General features: G+C 36.0%; 1 protein-coding gene across 1 annotated transcript in view; it reads left to right on the plus strand.

The window, feature by feature from the left end:
- kcnh3 (potassium voltage-gated channel, subfamily H (eag-related), member 3) overlaps positions 1–25,324 on the plus strand; it is a 251,015-nt gene that overhangs the window by 199,872 nt on the left and 25,819 nt on the right. Inside the window, exons 8-10 of the mRNA XM_051959224.1 lie at positions 2,755–3,093; positions 10,265–10,464; positions 11,535–11,784. Of these exons, the coding sequence (XP_051815184.1) occupies positions 2,755–3,093; positions 10,265–10,464; positions 11,535–11,784 (789 nt within the window). The remainder of the gene's footprint in view (positions 1–2,754; positions 3,094–10,264; positions 10,465–11,534; positions 11,785–25,324) is intronic.

The raw sequence follows: 25,324 nt of genomic DNA on the forward strand, positions 1-25,324 counted from the left end.
TTTCCTGCATGTTGGAATTTAAAGAAAACAGAAAAACTGAGAAGTTAAAATAATGCATGACATTTTAAAAACTGTATTTTGTTTGAAAGAAGTTCTTTGTGTTGTTCATATTTTAGGAGTTTCTATTTATTTTAGAAAATAATTGATTTGACAAGTTTTTTTTACTGCTTTATATGTATTTTGTTAAGTTTTATAAATTAGTTTTCCAAGTTCTTGTCCAGTTTTGTCTTGTTTTAAAATACAGTGGGTACGGAAAGTATTCAGAACCCTTGAAATTGTTCACTCTCTGTGTCATTGCAGCCATTTGCCAAAATCAAAAAAGTTCATTTTATTTCTCATTAATGTACACTCAGCACCCCATCTTGACAGAAAAAAACAGAAATGTAGGAATTTTTGCAAATTTATTCAAAAAGAAAAACTGAAATATCACATGGTCAGAAGTATTCAGACCCTTTGGAGCAACATTCATATGTAACTCACATGCTGTCCATTTCTTCTGATCCTCCTCCAGATGGTTCTGCTTCTTATTGGAGTCCAGCTGTGTTTAATTCAACTGATTGGACTTGATTAGGAAAGGCACACACCTGTCTATATAAGACCTTACAGCTCACAGTGCATGTCAGAGCAAATGAGAATCATGAGGTGGAAGGAACTGCCCAAGGAGCTCAGAGACAGAATTGTGGCAAGGCACAGATCTGGCCAAGGTTACAAAAGAATTTCTGCAGCACTCAAGGTTCCTAAGAGCACAGTGGCCTCCATAATCCTCAAATGGAAGAAGTTTGGGATGACCACAACTCTTCCTAGTCCTGGCCGTCCAGCCAAACTGAGCAATGGTGGGAGAAGAGCCTTGGTGAGAGAGGTAAAGAAGAACCCAAAGATCACTGTGGCTGAGCTCCAGAGATGCAGTCGGGAGATAGGCGAAAGTTCCACAAAGTCAACTATCACTGCAGCCCTCCACCAGTCGGGGCTTTATGGCAGAGTGGCCCGACTGAAGCCTCTCCTCAGTGCAAGACACATGAAAGCCCGCATAGAGTTTGCCAAAAAACACATGAAGGACTCCCAGACCATGAGAAATAAGATTCTCTGGTCTGATGAGACCAAGATTGAACTTTTTGGTGTTAATTCTAAGCGGTATGTGTGGAGAAAAGCAGGCACTGCTCATCACCTGCCCAATACAATCCCTACAGTGGAACATGGTGGTGGGAGCATCATGTTGTGGGGGTGTTCTTCAGCTGCAGGGACAGGACGACTGGTTGCAATTGAAGGAAGGATGAATGCGGCCAAGTACAGAGATATCCTGGAGGAAAACCTCTTCCAGAGTGCTCAGGACCTCAGACTGGGCCGAAGGTTCACCTTTGAACAGGACAATGACCCTAAGCACACAGCTAAAATAACAAAGGAGTGGCTTCAGAACAACTCTGTGACCGTTCTTGACTGGCCCAGCCAGAGCCCTGACCTAAACCCAATTGAGCATCTCTGGAGAGACCTCAAAATGTCTGTCCACCAACGTTCACCATCCAACCTGACAGAACTGGAGAGGATCTGCAAGGAAGAATGGCAGAGGATCCCCAAATCCAGGAGTGAAAAACTTGTTGCGTCATTCCCAAGAAGACTCATGGCTGTACTAGCTGAAAAGGGTGCTTCTACTCAATACTGAGCACAGGGTCTGAATACTTCTGACCATGTGATATTTCAGTTTTTCTTTTTTAATAAATTTGCAAAAATGTCTACATTTCTGTTTTTTTCTGTCAAGATGGGGTGTTGAGTGTACATTAATGAGAAATAAAATGAACTTTTTTGATTTTGGCAAATGGCTGCGATGACACAGAGAGTGAAACATTTCAAGGCGTCTGAATACTTTCCGTACCCACTGTATATACAATATATTTTCAATTTATATTATTTTCGATTAGATTTAACTTTACTGTCACTGCTGTCAGTACAAGTACAAAGACAACATTTAAAAAATTTAAAATCTTAAAACAGCTTTTGGTTGTTCTTGCTAGTTTTGATATTTTATTGTTTTGTATTTGTTTTAGAAAGATTTTGATCTTACAGATCCTCGTTTACATTTATTTATTTATTATTTGTTTATTTTATTATTTGTAAAATTCTTAACCTGTTTTCCCTTTTTTGTTATTAGTATTTTAGAAGAGTGCAACTTTATTATCATTAAGACAACAGAAATACAAAGAAAACAAAAGGTACAACTTGGTTTGAATGGATTTTGTAGTTTTATGTCGATTTTATTTGGTTTTTCAGATTACTTTCATCATATTCTACTTCTGCTTTGTCTTGTTTTTGAATATTTTGAACTTATTTTGTTTTAGATTAAATCAACATCATTACCAGTACTAAGACAGCAAAATACTTGAAGTGATTTGAGTTGATTTTACAAGTTTTTGTTCTCTCAATTGTGTAGTTGTTTTTTCCTGCTTTGTGTTGGTTTTTTAAGATATATTTTATATTTATTCTATTTTAAATTAGATTCAACTTTAATGCCAGTAGTAAAACAACAAAATACATGAGTGATTTTTTTTTTTTTTTGTACATTTTTGTTGCTGCTTATTCTGACAAATGCAGCGCTTTGGTCAATTCAAGTTGTTTCAAAACTTCCTCTATACATAAATTTGACTTGATTTAATCTGTGATATTTGATCTGTGATAGATTTTTGGGGGGGTAAAACATGTCCCAGTTCAGTTCAGTTAAATAAAGTTTTCATCTCTCTCTCTCTCTCTCTCTCGTTGTCTCAGGTTGGCTCCATGAACTGGCCAAGCGTCTGGGGACTCCCTACTTTCTGTCTCCGCTGTCATCGTTGGTTCCCTCGTCGGTCAGCAGCCTCCCGACCAGCAGCAGCGGCCAGTGGAACAGCTCCGAGGCCGCAGGACAAAGCTGGAACTCCAGCCAGATCTACGGGAACGTGTCCGGTGGAGGCGGAGGAGGAAACCTGGGTGGCGGTCCATCGATGCGCAGCAGCTACGTCACCTCGCTGTACTTCGCTCTGAGCAGTTTGACCAGTGTCGGGTTTGGAAATGTGTCTGCCAACACGGACTCAGAGAAGATCTTCTCCATCTGCACCATGCTGATCGGAGGTAGGAAAAGATGCTTCGCTTTGTGAGGGTGTGAAGATCTTCCCTGCAGCTCTGCACATTTTCTTCTCTCTTTTCATCTTAAAAAATGTTGCTTTTTGTTCTGGTGAAGACAATACATGCAAAAACTCCCATTCAGTGTCGTATCTCCTTAATTGAAGGGTTCCATTACATGCTGGGCTGTTTGTTTACATTTAGAAATCTAGTGAATTTTTTTTTAAGTTGGTTTAAAGTTCAATCATGAGAAGATAGTTTTGGTGGAGAATCAGAACTTACAGTTAGATATTGTAGGACATTTTTTCACCTTTCCCCCATAAATTCTTACAGAATTAGAAATATTACAGCGTTTATCTGTTAATGTGAATCAGGTTGCAGATGAAAAATGTCAGATATAGTCTAGTACAAAATCTGAATGAAGTTTTATGTGTAGCTCTTAGCAGAACCAGTGTTACAAAGTGCTTTAAAATAAACACTAACTACATGTATTAAAATAAAGCCTAAACGATAAGAAGCAGAATAAAGCAAAGACCAAGAATTAAATGTAAAAGCTGTGGGTGAATTTATGCATAAAATAATCCAAGGCTTAAGGGAAATATTACAGAGAAAATACATTGAAATTCAACAGGAAACAACAAAAGCAGACCAAAAAATAAAAGCAAAATTTATTTTAAAAAAAATAAAATAAAAAAAATAATAACCCTTTCAATCCAGAGAAAGAAAAAAGGAAACATTTTTAAAGTGAATTTCCAAGAAAATGCAGCACACCCTAAGAGTTTTTAATGTGTTTTTTTGGGTTAATAAGTACATTTATAAGTCTTCCTATGATTTATGATATTGTCTGATTAGAAAAAACAGGGAAAATCTGTGAAATTACATTTTTAAAAATTGCTTTCCCATTTATAAATTTACTCAACTTTAGAAGAAAAAAATTAAAGAAGATAAAGATTGTTTTTTTTTTCTGATTTATATCCAATAATGGTGTTAGTACCATCATTTGCCAACACTGTAAAAGAATACATAACTATTAAAGAAAATAGAGATTTTTGATGTGGACATTAGTCATGCTTTTGGCTTTTTTCTGCGTTAGGATGTAAATTATTCCTTTTTTTTCTGTGATTGTGCTGAATATGAAGTGTTATTTGCCAAAATGGGGGAAAAAAAACATAACGCAAGAAAGGCACTCAGAGAACGCAGTACTCTGTAAGTCTGCTTAGTTGTATTATTTCCAACGGATGAAATCTTGAAAAAATTTGTGGCAGAAGTCATGGCACAATAGAATGTGACCATTTAATAGAGATGTATTCACAAACAAAATGACTTTGCACTGAGCACAGGCGTGTGTTATACATGTGTACGTTACATACGAATGCTGAATCGTGACACCTAAATCTGTAGCTGGCAGCAGGAATTGATGGGACTCAAAAACAGCCCCACAATTTAATAAGTTGTTCCTTGTATCATTTCTAACGGATAAGTCCTGATAAGTCAGCAGTAGTTGATTTGTAGTAGGATCGCAATCATGTGATCGTCAGCAGGCAGCTGATGTAGTGTTCACTTGTTGCCATAGTTACAGTGATGCTGTGCCGCTATCTCAAAATGATACAGAAATTTTTAACAAATCCGTGGATCCAGACTATAAGCTGCATCACTGCCATTTCTGACCTTCCCTGAAATTTTCATCCTAATTATTTTATCCATATTTGTGTAATATTGCTGACAGACAGACAGATGAACAAACAAACATCCGCTGATCGTCACATAACCCCGCCAAGGTTCTGCTTCCATGGTGGAGTAATAAATGGTTTGGCAATTTGGCAAAAAGACTGAAATATCCTCAGATCTGTCGCAGATAAACCCACTCCGTTGTGCAGCATCTAAATCACAACTTAGAGGTCGACTACATCAGAAGCTGCTCCTCCTAAAAGATTGTTTTTCACTGTAATTAACAGTCTCGTGCACTTTATCAGAAATTCTGCTTTCTTTCAACAATTTGTCATGTTGTACGGATGCAGCCTTCTCAAGGAGGATTAATATAAAAGGTAATTTTAAAGTCCGTCTGTGGTTTGTTTCATGACGTCTTTCACACATTCAGCCTTCAGATATAAATGAAGACTCGAGCGACCTCATTCTCCAGGTTGAAAATATTTTATTGCTTTATCAAACACCGACATTCTCCAAATTACAACCTTGTGATGATAAAATAATCCTGCCTGCTGGTATCTTCATTCAGTTTATTAATAATTGAATTTTTGCCTCGCAGCAACAACAAACGGCATCTTTATAATCTGCTGACGACCCAGAATGAAGTGGCCTTGATGCTAAACTTTGCTTATTGGTTCCTAATATGTCACTGTAGCTACAATAATTGAAGGTAACAACAAAATAAAGCCCAATTCTCATCTTTAAATGCTCAAATATAACTAAACAAATGTATAAATTGGCTGCTAATTACCTACAAACCATCTTTCAAGGCCACTTTTACTGCAGTTTCCTCCCTTGTGTTTTTATGCAGATGCACTTTTCATAATTGCCCTCATCAGTTTCTGTTATCTTTAATAAATCAGAGTGATGAAATGTGATTCTCTTGAATGATAATGACTTGTTTAGACGGAGAGTCTATTGTTTCTTTTTTACCACGGAGAGGTATTGAAGCTGCCTCGGATACTCGCTGTTCTCGTGCTGATAATGAACAGAACCGAATGTTCAGGAAGAAACCAATAAACGGGGAGACGAGACAGAAATGGAGGCATTGCAAAAAGGTTATTGTGTGAGAGAAATGTGGAGATTCATGGGGAGAGGATTGAGCACGTCTGAGGCCTCTGTGGAAGCAAACGCTTTTATATCCTTCTGTGGTGGCTAAAACCTGGATTTTAACTATTAATTATCCACATTCTGCCATGTGAATTCACACTGAATGGCAAAAACTTACACTGCAAGTAGTTTCTGGGTATTTTTCTGTTGCTACTGTTGAATTTTTACTCACCGTGGGCTCATTAAAGCCCTGCACCAACAGAAATCTGAACTATGGATTCAACTAGTTTTAAAATACAAAAGACATACTAGAGTCAAAGGTTTTCAAATATTAGATTTATATCTCTTTATTGCTGCATGAATCAGAAAATGCTGTCAACAGTGAGTAGAAAAATCCATTTTTGCCTTGTGTTTTTTGATGAAATGATGAATGAACAAACCTCACTGTGAAAACCTTCAGAATATAGACAGGAATGAAACTGGGAAAGTTTGAAGTTGAGATTTTTTTTGGCTTAAAGTTGAAGGTGAGAGAAAATTATCGTTGGAATTTTTGCTGGAAACCACTACTTACAAGTGAACCTTTAATTTAACAGATATAACCATGAAACCTCCCCAGATTTGACTAACATTTAGACATTTACATTACATTTTTATTTATTGTGAGTTCATTTTTCACTGCAATATTAAGTCCTGCACCTCAGTGAAACAAAACAATCAGAGTAGGAGTAGAGGGAACTCTGAAATGTCTTCTGTGCACTTTGACACAATGGCAACATCATAAACAACAAAAAGACATGAAAAAGTAAAATTTATTTGATTATTTATTCACAAAAAAACTGCAATCAACATGTTCAACAAGATTTTCCCTATTTCATGAAGTCACACAAAATGACAAATACATTAATTTACATATGAAGTGCAAAAACACAGACCAAAACTGTAAATAATGTCCTTAAATGTCAAATATCCATATTTTGATAAATAGTGGTCAATCATTTACCTACCTATAAAACCTACCCTGTTTTTACTGTATTTAATTTTAGGGGAAAAAAATGGTTATTTTACAGATTTTCAAAGTTTCATGAAGTTACAGATAAAATTTAGCAAAATCGCAGAAAAAATGTAATTGAGTTAAAATTAATTCATATTTATATGTAAAATAAAATGGGCCAGAAGTGTAAATCATATTTTTACAAATAGTGATTTGTTCTTTAACAATATGTGAATGTAAAATTGCAGTTTTAATTCATTTCCAAACCTGTCTTCTCTCTGCTCTGTCTAAACACAGCCTGCAGTTCAGTCCCTGAATTTTTGTCACATGACTGTGGGCTTCAAGAACGTGGCGTTTTTTTTTTTTGGCCAATTTTTAAATGAGACCCATAAAATAAAGTGATTTTACTGAAATGTGAATATGTAAGCATAGATTTGAGTCAAAAATCAGTCAAATATAATATCTCTGTTGTGCTGAGACGTGCAGAATTGTTTTTACAGAATCTGGTTTAAACAAACAATTACTTCTGGTACATTTTCAAATACGACATGCAGAGTAAAGTGATTTTGATGAAATATGACGATTTTAAGCTTAGATTTTGTAAAAGTTCCAACAGAACTGCAAACCAGATGTGATTTGTTAAATCTATATTGATTTATTTTTTATTAACCTTTATTTAACCAGGAGAAATTCCTGGTTAAAGAGATTTACAGCCTCTTTTGCAAGGCAGTCCTGGCCAAGATAGGGAGCAGTAAATACAAAACACAGTAACAGACTTGACGCAGTTAAAACACAATGAAGACACGAGCAAAAAAAAAAACCAAAACAATAATAAAAAGATTACATTCATTGTAAATGACTGTCTGAAAGCTGAAAATCTGTTACGCGGTCCAGAGGGTCTCTGTCATAAAATCCACTTTGACGAAGCGTTTTTAGTTTCTGTTAAAGTTTGTGAAAAGATAATAATAATTCTACTTTAAGTTTATTATTAAGGTCAAAGTGAGCAGCGGTCCTTCTTAAAGTTCCTCTCCAGTTATTTATTAAACCCTTGAAAACTCATCTCTGTCCATTTAAACTTTTACATTTAGAGTTTTGTTTCAGCTGCACATAAACCAGAAACTGAATCTGAATTAGAATAACGATACAGAAAGTCCTGCCCTGCAAGCTGAAAGGATTCTTTTCTTTTTTTAAGTTCGTAGAATCAAGAGACTAAGAAACATGGTGCCATTACAGTTTTTCTCAGTCGCTTTGGTATATCTCTCGAATCATCCCCGACATTTGCAAAACAGTAAGTGCATTTCTCAAAACAATTTGTACAAATGGCAAAATACCATGGATTCCCTGTAAAAGCCAGTCTCTTGCTCAGAATCCTTAGTTCATCTCTCAAAGTAAATATCTGTGTCAATGAACATGTCAGTGCCATCAGAATGCAGAACTTGTGTCATTATGTGGATAGGACAGTCAGATTGCTGAGTCATGTTGTCATTATAACAGTGTACTCTGGAGGGATGTTCTGATGTGAACTATGACTAAAGTTCTGATGATAGTAGTTGTAAATTGTAAGTTACACCTTGGTGTATGTGGGAGATTGATTCCAAAAAACTGGACGAGATTCATATTTACGCTTTTACTGTTTGTACTGTAATTTGTTGACAGACCACATCATTGTGATACAGAAAGTAAATGACATCAATGCAGAACACAAAGAAAAAACAAAAGTAGAAATGTAAACATAGGTCTCCTTAGCATCTACCTCTTCCTCAGTTTTGCCTCCCAACTCTTCTGCCACACAGCCTCACTCCTCTTCCTCTTCTTCTTCTCTCTGACTCTTGACCCCGTCCAGTTCCTCGTCCTTCCATTATCAGGCATTGTAGCATTGTGTTGTGCTCCGGCTATATAATATATACATACTTGCCAGTTGATGGTTCATGAGGTGCACCTTTGAGCAATTTCAGAAAAACCCAAACACTTCACATGTTTCCCTTTGTCAGTAAAAACCAAGATTCACCTGGGAGCAATTTACCAATGTAGGACAGATTTAGAAGAAGAGTCTAATGGAAATGTATAGAAACATCCTCGACATATTATGATAACTTGTTCAATCATTTTGCATGTAAAGACTTATGTGACGAACTAATGCCTAAATGTTGTGGGGGGTGAGATTATTCAACAGAGACCCGTTATAATACAGTTTGACCAACATGACATAAGCAATTGATAATGAAGGAAACAGTAGAGAATTGTGCAGAATCATTTGCATGGATGTACCACAGAATTTGCAACTTGTTCAGAGAAATGAGAAGCTGCTTTTTTGATCTGCACAAGTGACACGATGATGTGAAGATTGAACAAGTAGTTTTGAGAATTTTAATTCTGATCTGAGAAATGAACCAAAGCGACTGAGAAAAACTGTAATGCTAACTCCTGCAGCGGATGATTATTAATCCAAAAGTAGAATAATTATCAACTTATGCACTCTTTAGAGTTACTATACTTAGTATAGAGCCGCATGCTTTGACTAATTCTTTCAGATTTGCTGCTTTATTAGGAATAAGAGAGTCAACAGAGTAAAAAATTAGAAAGTTCTGAGACATAATAACACATCACTGGTTTAGTTTGTTTAATGGAGGGAAGAAAACCCCACAATAAAGCCATACTCATCCTAATTAAATTAGCTGTTTGGTCTGTTTTTTACCTTAGTAGTAATAAGAGCGTTCCTCTATTAAAGGAGGAAGCTGGAGAGCCAGAGGAGCCCACACCTTCATTAATCTCCCTGAATTTCATCCTCAGACTCGGTTTATTGTTCTCCAGCAGTGAGCTGCTGTCCAGAAGCAGCGTGTGCTGTAACCGAGAGACATTTTAACGTTTTAAAGGCAGAGTTTTCCTAAATGAAAGGCCGGTCGTGCTTAAATAAAGCCATTAGTCTGTGGAAGTGTCCTGTGGTCTGAGCAGCTGCATTCAGGGAGACAAACCGCTGTGCAGGACTCTCAGGAACTTGTATCATGAAACAAATAATTTAATTCCTGCCGGTTAGCTGAGTTCACATTCCGAGCAGACCTGTGACTGCTGAGTAAATATTAACTCCTCACCAAGAGTCGCTGCTCATACTGGGATTAGAGCTGCTGTGGGGTTTGGAAAAATAATATAGCAGTTCTTATGAGTGTTTTGTTCACTAGAAATAAAAGATTTATTCCACATTGTGCTGCTGACATCCAGTGAAAGCAGTAATCCACTTGCAGCAGAGCCTCACAGTGGTTTTAGAGCAGCTAAGTCATCTAAAGCCCCGTTCCTTTTAACTTGGCGGGGCTTACAGTATAAAGACATCCTGTAAGGCTTCCTGCTGTGCTGAAGAATTATGGGATTTTTGCTGAGGGGCCCTCCAGATAGGAGCCAATCAAACAGCTGTAATTAAATGCTCTGCTCTGTCTACAGCGCTGATGCATGCCGTGGTGTTTGGTAACGTCACCGCCATCATCCAGAGGATGTACTCTCGCCGCTCGCTGTATCACACCAGAACCAAGGACCTGAAGGACTTCATCAGGGTCCACCGGCTGCCTAAGGCCCTGGAGCAACGCATGCTGGAGTGTTTCCAGACGACCTGGTCAGTCAACAACGGCATCGACGTCAGTGAGGTGAGGAGGCAGCAGATTCACATGCAAGCACTTGAGTTCACACACTTTATTGTTCCACTTCAGGGACATTTTTCTTGGGCTGCATTTAACATACATTTTGGTTACATACTAGTTTACAGACACTGCTGTTCAAAAGCTTGGAATTACTTAGAAATGTCCTTATTTTTGATCAATGAAGACAACATTAAATTAATCAGAAATACAGTCTAGACATTGTTAATGTAAATTGTTAATATCTCCATAGGGGTACAGAGGAACATTTCCAGCAACCATCACTCCTGTGTTCTAATGCTACATTGTGTTAGCTAATGGTGTTGAAAGGCTAACTGATGATTAAAAAAATTCTTGTACAATTCTGTTATCACATGAATAAAAGTGTGAGTTTACTGGAAAACCTGAAATTGCCTGGTCATACATCCACACATCGAAATGCTGTAAACAGGATTCAAGGATTCAAGGTTCTTTATCGTCATGCCAGCACATGTATTCACATCAGGTGGGATGAGGTTAGTACTCGAGTCAAAAAAAGACAGACTGTGTTGTTTTTCAGTGTCTCTTCAGCATTTTTGTGCCCAGATAGCTCAACTGGTTGAGTGTGTGACCCATGTACGCAGCGGCCTGGGTTTGATTCCAGATCATGGCCATTTACTGCATGTCTTTCCCCCACAATAACTTTAAGGGGAAAAAAAGCACTAGCCAAGAAAATACCTGAAGGTTGTTGTTGTTTGTCTGTTTTTTTTAAAGCAGTGGCTGCCAGAAATTTTCCATCATGCCCCCTTGCTTGCATATTTTTTTAACGCACGTTTATTGTCATGGCAGTTGTTCTTACTTTGTGTTCATTGGTGTCAGTAAAAGCATCAAATGTGGCTTGTTGCAGCTTTTATTAAGGTTATTATTTGTAGCTGTGTTTGGAAGAGAAAAAAATGTGCAGACTTGTTCTCTCCTTCACGTTTTTCCCTCCCAGTTTGGGAATTTTTCAGGCACCAAAGTGACGTTTTTGCAAGGTTTTTGTGTAAAAGACCCGTGTTTGGTTCGAGCATTAAGTGTGAGCCTCCGTCGTACCTCCACAGCTCCTGAAGGACTTCCCTGACGAGCTGAGGGCTGACATCGCCATGCACCTGAACAAGGAGCTGCTGCAGCTGCCTCTGTTCGAGTCGGCCAGCCGAGGCTGCCTGCGCTCCCTCAGCCTCATCATCAAGACCTCCTTCTGCGCTCCGGGAGAGTTCCTCATTCGACAGGGAGACGCCCTGCAGGCCATCTACTTCGTCTGCTCCGGCTCCATGGAGGTCCTGAAAGACAACACTGTGCTGGCTATTCTGGGTGAGTTTATCGACATGTTGGAGATGGTCGTGTTTGGTGAACGCTGGTATGTTTGCTGGGATCTTGCTGTCACTCGTATGAGGTTACAAGAAAAAAAAATTGTCTTTATAGGGACGCAAGCTGCTTTTTTTCTTCTTCTTTTTTTAAAGATTTTAGCTCATTTAATGTATATGTAGTGTCTAAAAACAGTATTTAGCCCGTTGTAAATACATTTAAAAACCCTCCAGGGCTGGCTGCCGACAAGCATCCCCACGCTATGATGCTGCCACGACCGTGCTCGTTTGTTGTTCGCCAAACATATCGTCTAGTCTGATGGCCAAAAAGTTCAAACTGGGTCTCATCAAACCAGTTTGTTAACTTCAGAGTCTCCCACATGCTTTCTGGTGAACTCTAATCCAGATAAATAAGAGTATTCTTACAAAAATGTCTTTCTCTTTGTCTCCCATAAAGCTTTAACTGGTGAACAGGCAACATTTCTAAGCCCAGTCTCTCCCATTTCAGCCATGGAAGCTTGTAACTCCCTCAGAGGAGTCATAGGTGTCTTGGTGGCCTCATTCACACATTCTCTTTCTTGTCACTGAGTTTCTGAAGATTTTCTGCTCTCCTCAGATTCATGTTGCATCTCCACATCATGATGCTGCCGCTACCATGCTTGTTTGTTGTTCAATCAAGATAACGTCTAGTCTGATGGCCCAAAAAACTCAATTTAGGTCTCATCAGACCGAAGAAACCTTCTTCCAGTTGACGTCAGAGTCGTCCATATGTCTTCTGGTGAACTCTAGCTGAGATTTAATATGAACCGTTTTTAACAGTGTCTTTCTCTTTGCTACTCTCCCATAAAGCTTTGATGAGAACAGATACAGTTCTATGAACAGTTTCTTCCATCTAAGCAGGAGTCATAGGTGTCTTGGTGACCTCATTCACTAGTCTTCTTCTTGCACAATCACTCAGTGTTTTTAAAGATGACCTGTTCTTTGCAGATTTACACCAGAGTCTTTCCATTTCCTAATGATGGATTTAACTGGACTCCAAGGGGTATTCAGTGACTTGGAAATGCTCTTCCATCAATCTTCTGACTTGTGCTTTTCAGTAAACATTTCACAGAGTTTCTTGGAGTGGTCTTTTGTCTTCATGGTCTAGTTCTATCCAGTAATACTGACCCATCAGTGACTGGACCTTCCAGATACAGAAGTCTTTATACTACAATCACTGAGACACATTCACTGAACTCAGATGATCTCTATTTCAATAATTGTGTTACTTTTAGCATCAAGGGGGTGAATACTTACACAGTCACTTAAATCACATTTTATATTTCTAATTCATTTACATTACTTTGTAGAAATCTATTTCACTATGACATGAAAAAGTCTTTTGCAAATTCTTGTCAAAAAAAGCCATGTTAAAATGATCGTGATCCGATATGGAAAACCAATAAAAGGGAACGTGGCTAGGAGAGTGTTAATATAGAGTGCATAAAAACAAGAATACATAAACGAAGTTGAACCGACAGTGTGGAACTTTTGTCTTCCACATCTGGCTGTGAAAGTGATTACACAAACACTGTCAATGCATGTTTATGATGTTTACCTTCCCAAGTAGAATTGTTTTGTTCTTCAAAAAGAAGAAAATTCTGCAAAGTTCTAGAAATGTTTTCTAGCTGAGAAGTTTTTCTTTTTCGTTCCCACAATTTCAAAGATTCTAGTAACATTTTTTGATAACATTGTAAGACCATTGTGCACTAATTTTCTTAAAATCCAATCCGTGTGCCTGAATCTATCTTTTTGAGACAATAATCAGCACAGTTTCAAGGTGGAAATACTCATCCTTGGAGTTTGCTAATTATTTTATTCATGATGTGTTTTCCAGAATATATTAAAAAAATAAAAAAAAAATTAAAAAAAACAAGATAAAGAACTTTTGTTTCTCTGGCAGGGCCCTTTAAGCTCTGCGGTGGTCTTTCCCCACCAAACAAGAATCTCTCCAGTTACAAACGCAAATGTTTTTCCGTCAGTATTCGGGTAATCTTTCTATTTGTTTACTGAAATTAGCAGAAATATGTGACAAAGTCTATTTTCAAATTAAAGGAAAGACAGCAGCGGAATCTGGGGCCTTCAGCGAGCTCACAGTTTGATTTGTTGACTGTCAGATTGCAAAATTACACGCTGGTTACCTAATTAGACTAAAATGCAGTAAGGATGCCGCATTGTTTGAAGGAAATTATGCGTGAATTTGCGAGAGTCTCAAATGAAAGCTGCACTGCGGCCCCTCGGCTCTGAAAATTAGCTGTCAGACTGAGACTCTGAGGATATGAGACGGTTTCAGGTCTGCAGGACTCCGTGTTGCGGCGCTAATGAAGGTGACAGTCGCTAATTTGAAGAAGAAGCAGCTGCGTGCGTGTGTGTTTGATATCAACTGCTGGTAATGAAGTACAGACTTCAGAGGGGAAAAGAAGGAGATCATGCCTCAGCTCAGTGATTACAGTTCAAATAACTTCTCAATGCTGAGTTTGGCTTCATTCAATCAGACCTGCAGAGCGACTTGATCTGGATTCTGATGGAAATTAGGTTGATGAGCAACATGAAGGAGAGGTGGAGATGGTCCATGTAGAGCGAGTGAATTAATAGAAAAATGCCTTGTTTTATGTTAATTATAGAAAATCTGTGCGAAGTGTGATCATTAAATTACACAATTTATTACTATGTTTATATCAACCAAAATGTTGTTAGTTTACAGATATTTGCTGTTATTTAAACATTTTAATTGTTATTGTAAACTATCGTTGTTATATGGAATTATTTCTATTAAGGGCTGAAAATTGATAAATAGTTTTTAAGCTGTTTATTTGATTAAATTAATCCATTTTGTTCAGTTACAGAAAATGGTATTTATTTACATGTAAACCGTTTAAAAAACTCTCCAGAACTGTCAATAATTTCCACATCCACATAAAAATCTATACGTTTACAAAATTTGACTGTAAAATTACACTGTTTGCTATTTAGAAAAACAGCTTAAAATGTAATTTTTCAACAAAATTTAAACAAAATTTATTTCTATTAGAGATTGAACAATGGTAAAATGTCATTTTGTTACATTACAGATAATATCTGATAAAATCACAGGGAAAAGTATTAATTTACATGTTAAGCATTAAAAAACAGGCCAAAGCTGTAAATAATATCCACATCGAAAATCTGTATATTTTTTTGTAAATGCTAATTTGTTCTTTTACTTGTGTTACCGTAAAACTACACATTTTTTTATTGTATTTAAATCAGTAAAAAATATTGTTTGTTTACAAATATTTTATGTTATAAATTACTATTTTAAATCATTGCTATTATATAAAATAATTTTTATTAGGGGTTGAAAAATGATAAATAGTTTTAAAGCACGTTGAAAATCTGTATATTTACAACACTTCACTGTAGAATTGCACAGTTTACTGTTAAAGAACAGATAAAAGGTCATTTTTCTGTAGATATTTGCTGTTTTGTGCAATAAAATGTATTTATTTTAGAGATTGAACAATGGTTAAATGCTTATGTCTGATATAATCAAAGGGAATCATGAATAAGAAGGCAGCTTAGATATGTAGAGATGACAAACGTAGCTGGAAACTCAAAAGCAAAAACCTTTACAGCAGCTAAACCATCATGTGCTGCTGCAACACAAGTATGAATGACACAGTGGTGCTGTGGTGGTGAAGTCTCATTTTCTGTAAGTGATTCAAACTTCAACATTGTCAGATATATGTGTTATTTATTTATTTTCAAATTTTGTGCTTCTGTCACATTTTCGCTTACATGGTTAACATTTATTAATTTACATGTTAACCATTTAAAAAAAATAGGAAACCTGTATTTTTTTAGAAATGCTGATTTGTTCTTTTACTATATGTGACTGAAAAATTATTTTACAGAATTTAAATCAGCTTAAAATTTCATTGTGTTTCCGATAATTTTGCTATTGTCAATGTTTTTAGTCATTGAATGCTTACAGTAATCCACTGTTTTTAACATATTTTTATTGCACCCTTAATGCCATTTTTTTTATATTTTTTAAAATGATTTTTTAAATTACATTGTATAGTGCCAAAACTGTAAATAATGTCCACATCAACAGTCTATTTCTTTATAAACAGCTGTTTTCTCTTTAACAGTGTTTGTCTTTAAAATGACTCTGTTTTTACAGTATTCAAATCAGCAAAGAATTCATTATTTTACTGACATTTGCTGTTATTTGAAAAAAAAGTGTTTATTTAGCACTAAAAATAATATTGGTGCTTTATTGATCTTGAGGGAAATTTTAGAAACCAGCAGCATGTTAAACATACAGAATATACAGAAATAAAAGGTAAGAGCAGAACATGCAGGGGATAGGCAGATATGAAAGATATGTTTAAAAGCATAATTATGTACAATACATATATACTAAAAATAAAATCTGAGTAGATGTGTTCTCTGTTTTACTATATTACAGATAATAATTAGTACAATTACAAAAATAAATAAAAATTTAAAAATCCGTATTTTTACCAATAGTTATTTATTCTTTTACAAACCATGACCACAAAATTACACAATTTTATTATATTTAGATCAACTAAAAATATAATACAGATATTTTCACCATTTCCACATTTTTTTTTTTTACAACATTCTGTCATTTTCAACATACATTCTCTGGCACTTTTCTGTCAGATTTTACAGTTTTTTCCTGCAGATTTACTTTTCCAGTGCAGCACAGATGCGTGTGTGAGGTTCAGTGAAACAACAGGAAGGCAAGTCTGAAAACCTGCTGATAAAGAGCTGCTCTTTAAAGAGTTATCTTCATGTTCTGCTCTGGCAAAGAGAGTCGGGATTCCCGTTGTGAGCTCGATAGACGCGACCTTCTGTCCATTGTGAGTTCAGAAGTAGGAAGCCCCGCTATCGCACCTCACATATGGCTGAGTGCAGACGGCAAATCAAAAGATGACTGATGAACTGGGATGTTTGCAGGCCGCTGGATGCTGCTGGCTCTTGTTTGTTGCTGCAGATAGAATGAATAATGTAGGAGGAGCTGGCTGGGGAGCTTCACTCCTCAGGCTTCATATGATTTCTGCACATCACACACTCCAGCTGGAGGTGGAAGAAAGATTCAGATCCCTGAGAGGATCACAGTTTTACATTCTGCATTCAAAATCCCTACTTCAGGGAGACACAACAGGTGAAAAGCCTCAGTATTAACCAACAAATACCACCATGCAACTGGTTTTCTGTATTGCAACTTTTCAAAAAGCTCTAAATATGAACTAATTTGTCGAACAGAAATCTAAAAGTTGGATAAAACTGGCTTCAGAGTTCTTGTTTCACCTTGTTGACACACGGAGGAGGTTTCGGATTTTTTCTATAAATCCGAAAATGCTGTCAGTAGCCAAAAAAATAGATTTTTACCAAATATAATGTTCTATAAATCGATTTGTGAACACTGTGTGAGCAAACCACTCTGTGAAAACTGTCAGAATATAGACAGGAAAAAAAACTTTAAAGCTTGGTGAAAATTTAAGCTGCTTAAGTGGAGATTTTCAGCCTTTAAATGAATGTATTGTGAAGTTCCATGTCTTTTATTTTACTGTTTTTATGTACAAATATCATTTAAGAAACTTCCCTTGTCCAGCTGATTACTTCCATTAAGACTAATTTATTTTTGTATTGCAAGGTTAATTATGCACACTGGGTATTATCTTTTTAAATGTGACCTTATTTGTATTTATTTGTATGCATTTACATGCACTTTTCTTTCACTTAATTGACAAAGTCTTTCCACAGGGGATTTAAGATAATGCTCTAGCATTCCATAAATGAGGAAATAATGTCAACAGCCAGAAAAAAAACAACTATTTTAGGCTTGTTTTTATAAATAAAATGTTCTATAAATCAGGCTGTGAATGAAATATGAATAAATCCCTGTATGGAAACCTTGAGACAGGAATAGAAGTCTGGAGTTGATATTTCTGGCTTAGAGGAGGGAAAAATAGAAAATGTTCTTTAAATGTTCGTGTTTTTACTGAAAGTCAGTACTTCCAGTTAAACACTGAAACTGACAGACATCACTATGAAGCTTCCCCAGTTTTTAACTCACATTTACACAATAATTTTTTTGCATTACAAGTTTTCTGAAATCCAATCAATTTGGAGTGTTTCTTTGTTTCTATCATGTTTTTCTCACTGTGAAGTAATTTTTCACTAAAGTATAAAGTCCTGCATCTCTGTGGAAACAGCACAGTAGAAGAAGGGAAAATATTTTTTTAGACATTTGTTCTATGTAGTGTGACAGTTATAATGGCATAAATCAAAAAATTACATACTAGTAAAATCAAGAAAAAATAAACAAATTTTCACGTTAACTGAAAAAAATAACAAAACAAAAAAGCCAAAGGGACATTTGACCAAAAAACTTACACTGTTTTACTGCATTTTAATCAGCCAAAAATACAGTTCTTCTAATCAAATCAAATCAAATCAAACTTTATTTATATAGCACCTTTCATCCATTTAAAATGCAATACAGATTTTCTTGCTTTTTTAAAAAATTACAGATAATAACTTCTAAAATCAACCAAAAAAATAATTTCCCTGTTAACTGAAAACACTCCAAAACTGTAAATAAATAATGTCCTAATCAAAAATCTGCATTTCTTATTAAAAATATCTTTTTCTTTTGCAACATTTACCTGGGAACTTACACTCTTTTACTGTATTTAAATCAGCGAAAAATACAAATATTTTATAAATCTTAACAGTTTTGTTTAATTTCAGATAATATCTAGTAGAATCATTAAAAATATATGAATTTCTATTTTTTTAGATGGCTAAAAGTGTAAATAATGTCCACATCAAAAATCTAGCTTCTTGTTTTACAACATTAGACCAGAAACTTACACTATTTTTTTACTTTATTTTAATTAGCCATGAATACAGTTATTTTGCAAATTTGTTCAGTTTTGGTAATTTATAGATAATATCTAGTAGAAATCACAGAAAATAGTGTTAATTTACATGAAAAAAAAAACAGGCCAAAAGCAGTAAATAATGTTCACATTAAAAATCAGCATTTTTATAATAAATAATAATTTGTTCTTTTATAATGTTTAACTTATACTTTTTTAACTTTATTTAAATCAACAAAAAATATTGTTATTGTATGGATTTTAACAATTTTGTGAAATTACAGATAAAAACTTGTAAAATCAAGAAAAAATATTATTTACATGTTAACTGAAAACACTCCAAAACTTTTTGACTTCCACTGTTTGTTTGTTTTTTACTGTATTTAAATCAACCAAAAATCTTGTTCTTTTTCAGGTTTTCCCAGTTTTGTAAAACTACAGAAATTGTCCTGTGAAGTCAAAAAATTAAATATTAATTTATACAAAAAATGGCCACAGTTATAAAACAATCTATATTCTTATAAATATGTTTTTTTTTCTTTTTTCAGTATGTGGATGTTAAATAACCTTGTCAGACATTTGCTGTTATTATTACTCATTTCACATTACTGAACATTACAGTAATCATTTTGAACCTGTATTTTTTAATGCTATTAACCCTTCTAGTTATGATATGATATGATATGATATGATATGATATGATATGATATGATATGCTTTATTGTCCCTATAAAGAAATTTGTCTTGTGCTGAAGTGCCTTAAAAAAGAAAAAAAAAACATACATAAGAACAAGCTAAATTTATTAAATTTTGTTCGAGGAGAATAACCATTTTCTTCAGGTAGGCATATGAAGATAGTTAATTTATGTACAATAACTGAATTAATAAGGACGTTATTGAGGGAAAACCCATCATTAATGTTCTATGCAGAGTGTATTATCAGTAAATGCTTCATAATGAGCCAAAAATACTACTACTATGTCAGCTAATGAGCAACTATTAGGTAAGTATATTGAAAATAATGTGTCTTGGAAAGCAGTGAGCCGTCTTGGAAAAGGTATAATGTTATTAATGTTGTTCCTTGAGCCGTCGCAGGTGTCAGAAGCTTTCAAAATATTATTTTGTCAGATGTCTTTACTGGCAGCATGTATCTGTAATTAGCGCTCTGTTCAGGGTGATGTTTGGTGGGTGGCTTGCAGCTCTGTTTTATAACCAGGCAGATGCCGATATGAAACCTCATCAGGGTTTTTCCTGACTCACACTGGACCTTTGGGGGGGTGACGACGCTCAGCAGTAAATATGAAGTGAAAGCAATGAGTCTGTGTTACCTTGTTTAACACGAATCTCTGCATTTTCCTTCTATTTCTGAGCATTTGGCAAACAACTCTATTCTACTCGAGCAAACGAAATGCAAATGAACTGAACCGGTTAAAGAAATTAAAGTGCTATTCTTAGTTTCTATTCTTGTCATTTTGGCGCTTGTGATTTTCAGTTTTTATTGGATAAATCCTCTTTGAAAGGGCTCCAGAAATGCCTCTCTGCAGGACAAAACCTTCATACAGCATTAGCTTGGTACACAACATTACCAAATAACATTTTCAACACAGCATCTGACAGAAGAAGTGTGACATTTGCTTCTTTGTTTTTTCTAACAGCTGTTGCGACCAGTTTATACTGTAGGACGACATCACTATGTACGATTTAAGGCCAATTTTACCTCACCATCGGTCGTCTCCGTCCAAATTTCCGCTTGATTAACTGATTTAATGATCCCATTTGAGCTTTTGCATGATCTGAGGGATGTCAGACATTTAGAAATTTTCCATACACACGCAGCTGCCACAAAACTGTAGAGAGCTTGCTTTCATGTTATTGGAGTAGACTTTGGTACAGACTGTGGTATAGTATAAAGCTGCAAAACCGACCTTTTTGTCCTCCCAATCACATGTCCATCCATGATCTCTTTTTTCTAGATTTCTTTTAAAGTAGAGTTTCTCAAGTTAAAGGTGCAATATACAAGATTTTTATCATACATGTAGCATTAAAATAGCAGTAAACAGCTATATGCTATGTTTTGGAGGCGGTCCAGCTGCATGTGCATGTTAGTGCATGTGTGTCCCTCCTATTGAAACTGCTGCTGCTCTCAGTCATAGTGCCATAAATCATGAAAAACTAAAGAATGACAGTTGAATTTCTTTGAGACAGAAATCTCCTCTGTGTAGTATGACACAGTTAGAATGCCATTAAGTATATAGAAAAGAGATATTAAAAACGGAATTTCTTTCATTATTTATTTTACAAAACATTACACAATTTCTCCAGATTCCCAGTGATGTTACGAACAAAAAAAGAAGAAGAAAATTATGGCTCTACATGCTATAGATATTTTTCTGTTAATATTTTTATTAGCTTCCATTGCACTTTGTGTAAACATTGCCTGCAGTTCAGCAGAAAATCCAGAATTTTTGTCGCATGGTCGCAGGTGAGTCAGTCATAGTTTTACAGTTGTTCAAAGGACTGCAGAGTTTTTTGTTTTTTTTACAGAATTTGGTTAGACTAAACTGTCAATTTGAAAATGTAGAATAAAAGGATTTTGGCAGAATATCACAACTTTAACCTTAGAGTCAGTTGTTTTTACCAATCATAGATGATACAACGGTCCTTCAAAAATTGCTCAGCCTCACCAGAGAACGTCACAGTAAAAAAGATTGTGCTTCCATTATTTTTCAACACAGTCTTCTTTAACTTCAATGCACGTCATTATTCCTTTGCGGAAGAAGGTCGAGAGCCTCTAGAAACTTCTAAACAGCATGCACGGTCTTGTCATGTATGTGAAAATGGCGATCATGGATGTTTGTGAAGTTTAGCGTCTTCTGCCACCTGAGCTGTTTGTACGGAACCATTGTGCTGAAGCAGCAGCAGCCAGCTCAAAGCTTTCCTCTACTTTTGTCTTTGATTGCTTCAAACATTACAGAATTTGTGCATAATGGTATCGGGCTTTACAGTGTAAAATGATGCCCCAGAATGGAAGTTATAGCCCGTGTTTCCTGGTGAATAGCCTCGTACATTCCAGGATGTTTGAAAAACTGAATATCTGAATATTCCTGCTGTTTTTCAGCTTTGGCTTTAATAAATGGTGTCATTTTTTTGTTTTGTTTATGAAGAAAAACACGCCTTTCAAACCCCCTGGTGGCTTCAGGCGTTCAGAGGGTTAATTGCTGTAATTATCACCGCTCAGCTTTTATACGACTGGAGGTAAGACTTTATTTTCTGACAGGTCAGAATGTTTCCCCCTTAGCTGTAATCAAAACTACATAGAGCCTGTTTTAAAAGCTGTCAGGGAATTGTATTTGTACTTGTTTAGATAAACTTTGGATTTTGGTCAGTGATGGAAACATTGGGAAAGATTAACATAAAGAAGTTGTTTATTACAGCTACACTCACTCCGAGCATTTATCATCATTTTATATAATGTAATCTAATAGTTTTATCTGTTTATTTTAGAATGTCTAAGTATTTTGAGCTTTTATGTCTAAATAGAAAACAACTAGTTCAGTCCCTTGTTGATTTGTTTCACCATTTTTGTGGAAATAATGTGCAAAAATGGATTTCAAGTGGGTTTTTTTAGAAGGAAACTTCATTTTTGGTGAGGTTTGACTGCTTATGCTGCTTCTTTTGTGTTACTGAAGTAGGAATTTACACCTTCTTGTTGTGTTTGATGGAGATTGTGCTGTGATAAAGCTAAAATTTGTTGCAGAAGTGGCCGTTTTGTTCATCGTCTCGGTTTAAGTCTTGTTTTGTAAACAGACGTTTGTAGGAGTTGTGTAGAAGTTGTTGTAAAGCAGAAGTTGCAGTTTGTCCATGCAGGAAGGGTGACTAAAAACAGGTTGTGTGTGTACAAGATTAATTAAAAAAAAAATGCCTGACTGGCTCAAACACCCATAATTGGTAACGTCTTTCATGGAGAAGGTTTTGTAAAGTAAATTCTTGAAGAGCGAATATGGATGTAAAAGTGTAGTCAGGTCTCTAAACTTTTGATGTAAACAAACTAAGATATATAAGAGAAAGACTCCTCCTTTGTGTGATCATATGTCCTCACTCACTTTAGTCTGTGGGGATGTGAAGGCGGATCTTTGTACCAGAGAAGCTTGATACTGCAGACAGAGAGTGGGAGGAAAAACCTGCTAAACACGGCTGTTTTTACCACGAATATCACAACCACCAGCCGGATCTACAAGTGATGCCTCCACTACAGTCAGGTCCATAGATATTTGGACATTGACACAATTTTCTGCTTTTAGCTCTGTACACCACCGCAGTGGATTTGAAATGAAACAATCAAGATGTGCTTTAAGTGCAGACTTTCAGCTTTAAGTTGAGGGTATTTACATCCAAATCAGGTGAGCGATGTAGGAATTACAACACAAAGTTGTGAAAAATGTGGTTTTATGGCCGTTGTGGTTGATTAAATGGGAGTCAGATTAACAAAACTGGTGTAAAAATGTGTATTTTTAATGTGTTTTCCTATTTGGAGGGCCCAGAAATATCCCCTGTGCAGGAAAAAACATGGTTAAATGTTGTTTCTGAATCGAATGAATGAAATCTACGCAGCAATTTGATTTAACTGCACTGATGTAGCACCGGTTCACACCATAAATAATTTCAGGGAACATCACAGAGTAAAGCGAAGCCCAGTGATTTCCTCTGAGCAGCTGTTGGTAAGAGAAAAGATTATTAAGAGAAAAGGACTTTATTCTTCACACTGGTAACAGTGTGAAGAATAAAGTCCTTTTCTCTTAATGCTCTGCGAACATCACAGTCTAATCCCTTCACAGAGTCACCTCATGTTGGCAAACCTCCTCGCAACTGTTTAGGAAAATAATTATGATCAAATCAGCGTGCAGGAGTGGACATTCGAGGGAGCTATCGTACAAAAGACACACACAAAAAAAACATCTAATTGGACATTGTGTGGTCAGACAAATTGCTGCACCTGTAACAGCAGCTTAGAATAATTTCTTTAGTTGGCCGTCTCGCAGGCTGAAATCTAATTTCCTCTGGATGTGCTTCAAAGCTTTTGCAACACTAATCCAGCAAACTGGGCAAAGCTTTCTGGAGGTGTGTTTGTGTGCAGCAGACAGGTGAGAGACAGGGCAGGATTTCTGCTGCATCTATGTGCATGATGGGGAGCGATGCCAGAAAAGGCAGTTTATGAAAAGGTCGAGATGTACTGGATGAATGGTGTGTACCTGTGTTTCTGAGGAACGAGGTAGATTCATCTCCAAATGCCAAGCCCCCGGTCCATGTTTGATCTTGATCATGACACACACACACACACACACACACATCAACAGACGGACTGCAGTGCTGTGCTGCCATTAATAATAAACACAGTTTACATTATTAAAGTAGCTCGATTATTAATGCCGGAGCGAGGAACCTGCAGAGCCCAAAAAGCTCTTGGCAGGGCTCGGCCCGTCGTGGCCTTTACCCAGAACCGCCAGCGCTCTTCCAGGAATTATCCCATGTCCATGTTGATAATAAAAAGCTGCATGTCAACACAAACATGCCTCATGGAGTTAAAGTGCAGCCAGGCAGGATGGATTAGAATCACGGCTGTGGACGGTTTTCAGCCTCATACTGAACCGTGCTGTGTTTACAGAACCTCAAACACTCCAATCAGTAATAATGTTGTTTTCAGCTTGTGGAATCAATTTTTTTTTTATTCAAAGCTATAATTTAACCCCCACAGAAGCAGCCACCAGGGACTGATAATGTCCTGATTTAATGACTGAAATTGATTATTTCGAGAATTTAAAACTGGAAATCACTACAGTGGTGCAAGTTTTCTCCTCTAAGGCTGCTACTATTGGTGAAAATCACTGACTGTACTTCTATTTTCAGTCGAATATTTGTTCGTGTTTTTTTCTCAGAGCAATATTCTTGCTTTTTGCTCTGATCTCACTATAGCAATTGTCATTTCACACTACTATGTATGTGTGTATGGATAGATAGATAGATAGATAGATAGATAGATAGATAGATAGATAGATAGATAGATAGATAGATAGTGCTAACATATTTGCACAAGGGTTTTCTAATCATCAATGAGCCTTTCAACACCATCAGCTAACACAATGTAGCATTAGAACACAGGAGTGATGGTTGCTGGAAATGTTCCTCTGTACCCCTATGGAGATATTCCATTAAAAATCATCCATTTCCAGCTAGAATAGTCATTTAACACAATAACAATGTCTAGCCTCCCTTTCAGATTAACTGAATATGATCTTCACTGAAAAAACAATTTTTCTTTCAAAAATAAGGACATTTATAAATGATCCCAAACTTTTGACAGGTAGTGTATGTATTCTTTTCTAGATGTGTAAATATCTATATTTTTTTTCATTTTTTCCTAGAGATATTTTATTATTCTCTTTTTCTTTTCCTAGAGTGACACCAACAGCCAAAATCAAATTCCTTGTGTATTGTGTATATGCTTGTCCATTAAAGCTGATTCTGATAAACTGGTCACCTTTACTGTCTGGACTGACCAGGACTTTCTTTCCTTTCTTTAACTCACTTCTGTCTCTGCATATAAAAATG

Source organism: Acanthochromis polyacanthus, chromosome 14, assembly GCF_021347895.1.
Source record: "Acanthochromis polyacanthus isolate Apoly-LR-REF ecotype Palm Island chromosome 14, KAUST_Apoly_ChrSc, whole genome shotgun sequence".
Classification (NCBI taxonomy): Eukaryota; Metazoa; Chordata; class Actinopteri; family Pomacentridae; genus Acanthochromis; species Acanthochromis polyacanthus.